At 47.3% G+C, this 10999-nt stretch overlaps 2 protein-coding genes across 3 annotated transcripts; one reads left to right on the top strand and one right to left on the bottom strand.

Annotated features, from left to right (window-relative positions):
- The first annotated feature begins 25 nt into the window (after positions 1–25).
- DFFB (DNA fragmentation factor subunit beta) lies at positions 26–7243 on the top strand. Its single transcript, XM_083513253.1, has 7 exons — positions 26–188; positions 799–925; positions 1467–1655; positions 2206–2285; positions 2832–3002; positions 4734–4834; positions 5201–7243. Exons 1-7 carry the CDS (start codon positions 81–83, stop codon positions 5418–5420), a joined length of 996 nt encoding a protein of 331 aa, XP_083369379.1. The 5' UTR covers positions 26–80; the 3' UTR covers positions 5421–7243.
- Positions 7244–7348: 105 nt separating this feature from the next.
- On the bottom strand, positions 7349–10752 carry LOC310711408 (UPF0688 protein C1orf174 homolog). Of its 2 annotated transcripts, none has more exons than XM_083513322.1 (3): positions 10560–10752; positions 9231–9719; positions 7349–8066 (listed from the first exon to the last, which is right to left on the bottom strand). In XM_083513322.1, exons 1-3 carry the CDS (start codon positions 10572–10574, stop codon positions 7956–7958), a joined length of 615 nt encoding a protein of 204 aa, XP_083369448.1. In that variant the 5' UTR covers positions 10575–10752; the 3' UTR covers positions 7349–7955. The 2 variants fall into 2 exon arrangements, with proteins under 2 accessions (XP_083369448.1, XP_083369447.1); XM_083513321.1 differs by lacking the exon at positions 10560–10752 and adding an exon at positions 10436–10477.
- Between the last annotated feature and the right edge of the window lie 247 nt (positions 10753–10999).

Here is a 10999-nt window from a genome sequence, read left to right as displayed (position 1 = left end):
CGACTAATCAGAGCCCCGCTCCTTTCGGGGCCGAGACCCGGAAGGCAGGATCTGTGGGTTCGAGCCCCGCCTGCGGCGCGATGGCACCCAAAGCGTTCAAAATCCGTAGCCTCGGCAGCGATCGGAAATTCGGAGTGGCGGCAAGAAGCCTGAAGGAGTTGCTCTCCAAGGCCTGCTCCTTCTTGCAGGTGCAGTTGAGGTGGTTGGGTATGCAGCGGGCTTTAGGACCGCCGCGGAAATCAAGTGCAAGGAGCGGCCCCTGCTGGCGCCGCTGAGCAACTGCAGGTGCTCAAGTTGCTTGTTAATAGAATCACAGAACTGGAGTTGGAAGGGAATCCGAGGGTCATATAGTCCAACTCCCTTCTTTAATCCAGTGAAGCGGGGTAGTTTTTCCCAAACTTGGGTCTCCACGGTTTTTGGACTACAACTCCCATCATTCCTAGCTAGCAGGACCAGTGGTCAGGGATGATGGGAATTGTAGTCCACAAAAGCTGGGGACCCAAGTTTGGGAAACACTGGTTTAGAGCAAGCAAACTGATTTAGGGTGGCATCTGAACAAAACCCCAGTGCTCTGGCTAGGATGAGGCCACCTCCTTGCGGAAGCTAAGCAGGTTGGGGACTGAGGACTGGATGGGAGACCACATACACACCACCTTGGGTTCTATGGCGGACAAAAGGTGGGATATAAATATAAGAAAAGAATAAAAGTTGGTCTGGGGAGAGGGCTGGCGGGGGAATCTTCCTGTGTCTTGTGACGGCTGCCCTGACTCCATGTGCCTTGTGTCACCTTCCCAACAGCTCCCTTACACTGACTGCCGGCTGTGCTTATATGAGGATGGCACAGAGGTGACGGAAGGGTATTTTCAGCATATTCCAGATCATTCGGAACTCATCTTGCTACCCCCAGGAGAGAGCTGGCATGGCTGTGAGTAGGACAGGGAGTTTTCTTCTATTCCTCCACCTGAAAACATCCACCGTCCTCATGCATTTTGAGTGTATGCACATAACCCAGCCAACAAATATCACATAGCGTTGTATGAAATTAATAAATTATGAAATAATATTGTTAACTGGGAAATTTCCGTTGTTGGTGAGCATGCACATTTTAAGGGTCACATCAAACACGCTGACTTTTGTACAAAGCAGAAATTTTCTCTTTCTTCCCTTCCTTTCATGAATTACTGTAATTGGTCGCACCACAAGTATAACCATGTTGACTCAGATAAATCCAGGTTTGATGGATTCAGATTACTCAGATATTGCAAATGCTTTGAATGCTTGAGAGCTTTTTGAAAATGTTAAGCATTTCATTATTGCTGTTAATACTGATTAAAAATTAATACTAATGACTGATTATTTTCAGTACCATTAATAATAATGTAAAATATTATCTTGATTAAAGCAGGACTATGAGCAACCCCAAATAATTTTGCACACACCCTCCCCCCACTCTAACAACCTTGCAGATGTGAGCGAGATCCAGCGGTTTCTTGATGCCTTTTCCAGCCGAACGGACGATGTTATTCGCGCAGCGCAGGGGCTGCTCTCTGACGAGGAAGCCCCCAAGAGACGGAAGCTGCTGGCTGACCTCATTCAGACTCTCAGTGAAAATATTTCAGGGGAAAGCAGAGAGGAAGACGGGAGATGGTTCGAAGGTGAGCTCTGAGTCAGTGCCGACACGCCCCTTAAGGAAAGTTGTATTTTTCTTCTTATTCTTTGCTAAACATTACACGTTTCATATAATCACAGAGTTGGGCGGCACCCCAAGGCTCATCTAGTTCAACCCCCTGCGACGTAAGAATCACAACTAAAGAATCCCTGACAGATGGCCACCCAACCTCTCTTTAAAAACCTCCAAGGAAGGAGAGTCTACTACCTTGCAAGGGAGTCTTTTTTTGGGTGTGTCCAAAGCCCCTTGGAAGAGGAAGCCCAACACAAAGCATTGATTCCTGCACACCTCTCAATCTCAGCTCATGCAGAGATAGTGACATGATCTTGAGCCAAAGGCCTGAAATACTCAGGACTGAAATACATAATCTGGGACTCTAACCACTACACCACACTGCCTGTACAGGAGTAAGATCAAATAGGGGTTCTTCGCCCCACACCCTGGGTATTAAAAAGGCTTCAGAACTGCTTTCAGAAGAAGGGCCTGTTTTATAGATGCGGGTAGAAGCTTAATGGGGTTTCCCCCCTCTCTCCTAGGGGTTGACTCTCGCTTTAAGACGAAGTCCAGTTACATGCGCTACAGCTGCGAGAGCAGGATCCGAGGTTACATGAAAGAGGTAATGCATGTTTGATGCAGCCCATAGTTCACCTTTTAGATGCATCAGTTATCACAGGGAGGGCCATATGGAAGCAGCTAGTAAAAGTTTTAAAGGTCATATTTAAACAGTATTATAATGATTATAAATGGGAAGTAGCTGGGGAGTTCCACAGTAGGGGACCCTACTGGGCACAGGACTGTCCGATTGCACACACAAATATTTAAAATCACAAGTCTGAGGGGGTCTTATGCGGCACAAAAAACATTTTTTGAAGATTCTGGGGACATAGGGGTTAGCTACGCATCTTACATTTTCATCTGTATTTTTCTTTTAGTCCGTGGATTCCACTCAGCTTAGTTGTACTCAGAGCAGCCTCAGTGTATTGAATGAACATGGCTAAACTGGACCCATTCATTTCAATGGGTCACCTCTGAGTAAAACTTAGTTGAATACCACCCAATGCATTTGTGAGCCACCTTGAAGATCCATTGAGCCAAACCATAGGGTAGGAATCCTCAAATACACGAATAAGCCACAGCTTTGTTTGTTTCATTTTAAATAAAGGTCGGCAACTATGCTTCCGCACTCCACCCGGCCGTCCAAGCTAAATTCAAAGAGATTGCGGAAGAGATGCTGTTGAAATTAAAGTCGGAGAGGTACAATGGCTGTTATTTTGACAGGAGAGAAGACAAGAAGGTCTGCCTTTGCACGCCAGAAGGCTGGTTCTCTTGTCAAGTAAGTTTCAAACTAGTTTCTGGTGTTGCAAAACTGTGTGTCCATATCCGGTTGTCTTAAAAAAAAGAGAGTTCTAACAGACACAGGGCAGGGATGGGGAACACTTTCCAGGCAGAGGGCCACATTCCCTCCTAAGTTACCTTCGGGGGGGCCGTATACTAGTAGGCCAGACTTCCCCCTTCCCCCTCCATCCAGGCAAGCAAGAGGCCTTATCAGAGTTCAAGGGCACAATTCAGCCAGACAAAAACACCCAAGGAAGGTGCAGAGCAGGACTCCAGAGGGGTGTTGCCTAGGCAGAAATCAGGGGGCCAGATGGAGAGGCTTGGAGGGCCACATGTTCTCCACTCCAATATAGAGTTCCAAACCAACCAAGAAAAACACTGGCCACCAACAGCCAGGGGTTGACCTCTGGGCCAGCTGCCTAGACTTCTGATGAGGTCAGCAGATTCACCCGCATGTTCAAGCCATACCCCTTAAGGACCCCTTTTCACAGGTTCTGGTGGGCTTCAGGCCCCCATGTCTGGGGGAAATGAGGTCCTAGTTCTTTGGGGTCCAAGGCAGGGATGGTGTTTCAGAAGCAGCAACTGAAACAGTTCAGAAGAGTGGGAAGGGAATCCATGGCGGGCAAGAGGTGAACCTCCGATGGCAGCAGCGTGAGTGGGACAGAGAGCAGGCGCTATCCTTGGCAGGATTCTCTCTTTAGCCTCTGATTGAAACCTGGCCTCCGAGCTTCCCTTTGTAGGGCTGGGCAGAGCTGGATAGGCCCTTGCAGTGTCCCAACTGGCTTAGTTCTCAGTTGCATTCCTTAGAGCAGAGGTTTAAAACTTTTTCGAGTCCACAGCTCCCTCGATCACCGACATTCTTTCTGTGGCAACCCTGTGGGGCTCAGAAGCCCAGTTATGTCTCCCCTTGCCTGCAGAGCTGGCAGCCTCTCATGCTTTTTCAAACATCCCTCCCTTGTGGAAAGTCCCCTCGGTCTCCTCTCCTCTCCTCTTCTTGGGAGTCCTCCGGGCAGCTGCTGCCACTGTGCCTGGTCTCTTAGCTGTCCCCTCAAAGAGAAGTACCTCCTCACACTGCCCCACAGGGGCCTGGGACTTGTCTGTCCATTCCCAACAGCAAGGGCTGGCGGATTGGCTGGGTGGGCTCCCTCACCTGCTTGCTTGCTCCAAGGCCCCAGAGGCACCATTCACCTGTGGAGCTTGTAGCCAGGGCTGCAGCAAGCAGCTGTGCAAGCCTTTGGGAGGCAGAGATGCGAGAGGGCACCAGGAGGGAGGGAAGGGGTTCAGAAACCAGTGTTACCTGTGGTACCCCTGAGCATCATTCAAGGCACCCCAGGGTGCCAAAGCACAGTGATTGAAAACCACTGCCTTAGGTTTTAGGACTCGGGAGACCAGGGTTCAGATTCCTCCACTCGGCCTCAAAGCTTGCTGAGAGTTGCTGCCTCTCAGCCTAACCTGCTTCACAAGGGCACAGGAGGGAGCTGTGATCCTCATTCCATGACACCCTGTCCCCTTGCAGAGATTTATTTAAACTTGTTTATTTTTATGTAAATTTATGTATTCCCTTTCCCCCATGAACTCTCAGCTTCAGTTTTTATTTGGTTTGATGTTTTAATTATGTTTTTGGATATGCTGTAAGCTGCCCAGAGTGGCTGGGGAAACCCAGCCAGATGGACAGGGTATAAATAATAACATTACTGTATTATTCTTTCATGCTGTCATCTTTCCGCAGGGCCCTTTTGATGCAGAAAACTGCCCTAGCCAACACTCTATCAATCCGTATGGGAACAAAGAGAGCAGAGTCCTCTTTAGCACCTGGAACCTCGACCATGTGTAGGTACAAGTGCAATATCTGAACGGGCATTTCCTGCTGTTTTGGAAAGGCAAAAGGCACCGGAAGGCAGACTGATTTCTTCTTAGTTTGGGGTTGGACAACCTATTCCAGCCCAGGGACTGTGTTGCTAAGCAGGCAGCCTTCTGGGGGCCACATTACAATGCTGGGTGGGGCAATGGGTGTTACTTTAAAATGAACTTGAAAAGCAACAGCCCTGAGCCCTGAGATTCAGGACTCAGAATTCTGCCATTTCCCCTGGGTTTGCACAGAACTTGCACTGCCTTGGGTCCCCAGGAAACATTTGTTTCCAAATTCTGAAAAAGGCTCTGGATATTAACATTCATAGGGCTTGCTTTCTGTTTCAGAATCGAGAAGAAGCGGACGGTCCTCCCGACGTTAGCAGAAGCTGTAAAGGGCCGAGACGGAAGGGAAGTGAACTGGGAATACTTCTACCAGCTGCTGTTTACCGTCCATAATCTGAAACTGGTGCACATTGCCTGCCACAAGAAAGCCTACCACAACCTCAGCTGTGACAAGAGCAAGATCTACCGAAAACGGAAAGGGGTCCACAAGATCCGGAAGTGACACCCCCCATTTGCCAAGGGACTGACTTCTAGGTTGTGGGTTGATGTAACTTTTTCCTGAGCACTTGGGTGGGTGGTCTGGCAGACGAGCCTTTATTTTGTGGAGTCCCAATGCCTTCTTGGCCCTTGACCTCAGTTCCACGTGCCCGTCTCCATCAGGAGGAAGGGCACACATTTTTGAACTCTCGAATGCTGGCGACTCCATTGATTTCCCTGATGTGGGGGCCTATTGGCCAGGGCCTATGCCGTCACCCAAGTCAAACAATGGATTCTTCTTCACATCCTATGGGGATTTTGCAATGTTTTTACCTATATGAGTACTCGTGTGGCGGAAGTTCCACCATGCAAAGCACGGGGAAGCCCTAAATCAAGTAGTAGAAACAGAAAATGGCTTCACTGCCTTATGTTTTCTGTGCCATTTCAGCCTGGCTTATCCTGCAGTACTGCAGAACGGAACATGAAAAATAAGAAACCAATCACATATGCTGGAATCCTTCATTTCAAGCCCAGAGCCTGTAAAGCCCTGATTTTATTTCTGTAGCATATCTAGCTCTCCTGTCTAGTCCTAAGCATGTCTGTTCAGAAACAAGTCCTACACGTTTAGGACAACTGTATGCTCCCCCCACACCAACTTCCCCTTCACGCCAAGCCCTATTACCTCTTCAGCTTCCGAACCTCCTCCTCCCAGTCTTCTTCCTCATTGTTGTCCCACCAATCCCCTGGCTCTGAGCCTTCTTCCCTTGGGGATTCCCCAGCTGGTTCCTCCCACCATTCCTTTGCGTCCAACAAGTCCAGGACACAAGGAGTGTATCACATGCAAAATGTTGGTTTCTAGCCATGGAAATAGAAAGGAGAACAGGGATTAATGCAATGAGCACTGTGATGTCACACAGACAACTGGTTCTCTAAGCAGTGTGGGATAATGCTTAGAGCGACCGGGGTCAAACTCCCCACTTGGCCCCACTGGCTGACCTTGGGCCAGTTGCTGCCTCTCAGGCTAACCTACCTCACAAAGCTGTTGTGGAGATTAAATAAGGAGGGGGGGGGAACCATGTACACCACCTCAAGCTCTTTGGAGAAGAATCTGGGCTATAAACACAGTAAATAAAATACCTCCCAATTACTTTTAAGGAGGGGGGGCAGGAAACAGAGGTGGTTTCCTTTCAATTTGACTAAATCAGGGGAGGATACCCTAAAGCCCTCCAAATGTTGAGACTCCAGCTCCCAATTTAGCTTGTTTGTACAACCAATTGTCAAGTATGCTTTGAGTCCAGGAACATCTGGAGGGAGGCAGGTTAGCCTAACTTACTATAAAGAGCTAGACAGATTAGTGGAGGAAAGGATTATAAGCTGTAATTAGCTAAGGCGACTAAGAGGAGCTAAACTGTGAGAATGCCTGGTTTCCAGACGCCCATTTGGAGGCAACCAACTTGCTGCTGTAAGACGTTTGAATAGAGCAGCCTTCCCCAGCCTGTTGCCCTCTAACTGTTGGACTACAACTCCCATCATCCCTGATCCCTTGCTGGGTGGTTACTGGGAATTTATAGAGCTCACAACATCTGGAAGGCTGGATTAGATGACACATCTATTATCCACCAGGGCTCTTCTATTATTTCTCAAAATCCTCTGCAATAGTCTAGGCTTCTATGGCAGATCAAATGGGGTAGAAGCTTCCCTGAGGTAGAAAGTTTGGTAAACGCCCCCCCCCTTGCTGCCCAGCTTAGCCCTGTGGCTCCTCAATTTCTGCACCGCTCCTCCATGCTGTGTTTTCCTCATGTGCAATAAAAATTAAATAAAATCCTGCCAACACAAATAACACTGTCATTTGGGAACTATCCGACAGTCTTCCGTTCATTAGGAGCAACAAAATCCAGAGAGCAGATTTCTCTTCTCTGGCATCAGCCGCTTTGCAACATGAACTAACACAACTTAAGGGCTCTATAAATCGTTTTTAATTAGTTCTCTACTAAGCTTCTGCCGTTCCAGGCCGCTGCCTCGCAACCTGGGTGATCAGCAGTGCAAGAAATACTGTAGGCAAAGTGGATCATTACCTCTTTGGAAAAGGAGGCTGGAGGGGATAGTCATTCATACTTTTGCTAGCATCTTTCACTGTGCCCGAGAGATCCTGCAAACCCTCCTCCAAAGCTTGCTGGTGCGACCCCTGAGGTCTAAGAGCCTGCAGGAAGTTGCGAAGTGACCCCACAACTCCCACCTTCCAAGCTTGCATTCTCACAGGAATCAAGGGACTGACTTGTTTCCCCCACACATGCTGCTTCTGGGAACTCTTTGCTCTTCTCCCCTTCTGGGAGTCAGGAGTTGTTCGTAACAAGTGCTGTCAAAACTTTCTGCTGACTTTCTGCCTTTGCCTCGCACGCAGTCTGTGACTTTGCCTCCAACATCTGAACTGGGCGGGTTAACTTTTTCAGAAAAGAAGATGCACTTCTCTAGAAGATGCAATAACGGTGGTGAGATGCACATTTGCGTCAGGGAAAAAGAAATGGCAGCTACTGAAGGTGACCGGGTCAGTGCTCGGTGCTCAAGCGACTTCTTCCTTTTCATCGTCGTCATCGTCCTTGGCTATGAAGTGTCCCTTTCTCAGCTCTCGCCTGCTGGCAGACACCCGGGAGAGAGGATGGGCTGGGAGGTCCTAGGAGAGGAACAAGCCAAGAGCAGACTTAATGCATGGGCCAAGGTTGCTTCAGACAGACCACTCGGGGCTCTGTGTGACTCCAGCTCCCATCAACCTCAGCTAGTATGGGATCATGGGAACTGTAGTCCAACAGCATCAGGAAGGTACCATGTTATTCCTAGAATGCATGAACATCCAGGACAACCGATTAGACATGTAAAGTTTCTGGAAATTGTGAAGCTGTGGAAAAGAACTGTTCCCCCTCCATTCTCCCCCTCCCTGGGAAATTTGGGGGGGGGGAGAGGGAATTGGAAAAAAATATGCATTTCTTTAGCACCCTTAATGGATCAAAAGTCACTTTGTTACTTTAGGAACATAAAATGTATTAAAATATATAAATTGGTTTGCCATTAAATTATCATGTTTGATATACTAAAAATGCAATTTATTCAGTCAATGATTACAAATTGAATTTACTTTTTAATTTCCTGAGAAAAATAAAAGTTAGAAATGGAGCTACAAGCTGCTGAACTGCAAAGAAACTCTTTGGCATCTCTTTCATTCTGCTGGTTTATGAGAACCAGGCAAATAAAAACAAAAACTTGATAAATCAACAACATTTATAGTAAAACAAGAAAATAATTATCTATTCTTGGTTGTATTCAGCTATGTCATAGTCATGAGTAGATCCACTGAAATTAATTAACCTAAGATAACCATTCAATGGAACTACTTTGAGTAGGACTAGCATTGAACACCACTTTATGTCTCCCTCAGCCCTTCAGTGTCAAACAGACATAAAACATTCATTTCCATCAAAAAAGGGAGCAGTTAAGTGAATGACAGGTGGGCAACCTCACCCATACTTAAAATTTAGCTCATGAGACCAGATCCTAATAAGGAGCCAAAAAGCTCCCCTACCCAAATTTATTAGTTGTCTCAGAAGTCCTACAAAGACATATATTTTGGGCACCCTTGAAATTATTAGCTGTGATGACTATGTGACTGTTTTTAAATGTTTTTATTTTTTAAAATTGTTTTTCCTTCTCTGGTTTCTTATGGGCAGGATATACGTTTAATAAAATAATAATAAATAATAATAATATGAGAGCTTCCTAAATGAGTGAGATTTGGGTTGCAGCCATAACCCCAAGCTTCCTTCTGCTGACCCCCTTCCCCTACCTGCATAAACGCCACACTGCCAAAGAATCGGTCTACCGGCAGTGGCTGGTTGCTGTCCTCATTCAAGAAAATGCTGTTGTCCAACTTGAAGCCTTGACTCAGCACCTCTGGCTCCATCTCAGAGTCATCCGACAACTGAGTTCCACAGCTCTCCTCTTCCTCTTCTTCTTCCTCATTCTCTTCCTCCACATTCTGGACACGGGGCTGGAAGAGGGCTTTGCCATCCGTACCTGGCGCTGATGGCTTCACTTCAGCCTCCAGCATCTCTTCAGCCATCTGAGGAACCTCCTTCCCTTCGCTTTGCAGCATCATCTTGAGGTGCGGAAACTTCACGCCTGAGGCGGCTTTATCGGCTGTCTCTTTTGGGAAGAGAAGGTGGCTGGTGCTCGCACAGAAATTGGCTCCTTGTATCTCCCGTTTGGCCAGGCTTTTCTTTTCACATTTTAGCTTCTTTGAAGGACGTTTGTCAGTTGCTTTGCGTGAAGGACCCTGTTTGAACAACAACAACAAAAAAAGCCAGAGACTCAAACCTCCACATCAAATTGATGATAAACAGAAAAATGAGTTTCAGTTAGCCCAGAACAGAGATAGAAAACGATTACTGAACTCTCAGGCTCAAATCCCACCCAGCTCAGCAATGATGCTCACCGGGTAATTCTGGGCCAGTCCCTCTCAGCCTTGTAGGGTTGTTGAGAGGATGAAAGGAGAGAGAATTCCATATGCCCCTCAGAGCAATTTGGAAGGAATGATGGGATATCAATGACAAAACAATTTTTTTCTTACTAACCATCATCTCTACACCAAGCTCTTACAAAGAAATCTAAGATTCTGCAAAGCAAATATAACAGATCTATCTATCCAAGTTAAGCCCATATGAAAATCCTGAAATCTTATTAGAATGGAGTGGTGGACTTAAAGAGACAGCAACACAATAATTGGACTTGGACGCCATAAGGCCTGGGTTCAAATTCCCCTTCAGCCACTGACACTCCAGCTGATCTTGAGCCATTTTCTCTTGGTCAAGCCTACCTCACAGGGGTGTTGTGAGAACCCTTCATTGGGAGAGGGGTCACCCATGTGATCACCTTGAGATATTTAGGGAAACGATGCAATAAGAACACATGAAACAAAACCTGTTTATTACTAACCCGGCGACCAATTCACACAAACACGTGACAATTATTTGCATAAATTAGCATACGCACAACGGGCAGCCCTCTATGGTGAAGCATCCCTAACGGCCACCGCCAACCTGCAACTATTTAAATGTATCAATATATATTAGCATATGCAAATCAGGGTGGAGCAGAACCTCCACCTTCGACTCACACTCCCGGCCCGCATGGAGAAGAAGGTCTGTCCGCAACCAGGTCAGGTCCGCCAGGCACCATCACCAACTTCCGGCGGCACGCAGAGCTACTTCCGCAGCCTCCCCGCAGGGAAAACAGCCAACCAAGATCAATATTCGGGCTCCTTCAGAAGTCACGGCCGCCATTTTATTCTGTGCGCTACGTCACTCCGCCCCCAGGAAAGCGAGATCATCGCCATCTTTGTTTAGGGCAGCGTTGCTCAGAGACAAAAATCAAGCGTCTCCAGTCTCTTCTGTGTTTCACCCCACTCAGAACTTATAGGGATGCCGCCTTACCCTCGCCGTCCGTCTTTCTTTTACTACTATTAACGACGAAACCAGAACTTCAGGAGGTCACACTGAGGAAAGAACGGACATCTTTTTCGAGGGCAACCGTGATGTCTGGTGACGATACAGGAAA

The sequence above is a fragment of the Podarcis liolepis genome, assembly GCF_965112155.1.
Source record: "Podarcis liolepis genome assembly, chromosome: 7".
NCBI classification, from domain to species: domain Eukaryota; kingdom Metazoa; phylum Chordata; class Lepidosauria; order Squamata; family Lacertidae; genus Podarcis; species Podarcis liolepis.
Note: the sequence above shows the minus strand (reverse complement) of the source record. Positions and strands in the feature narration are given on the sequence as shown.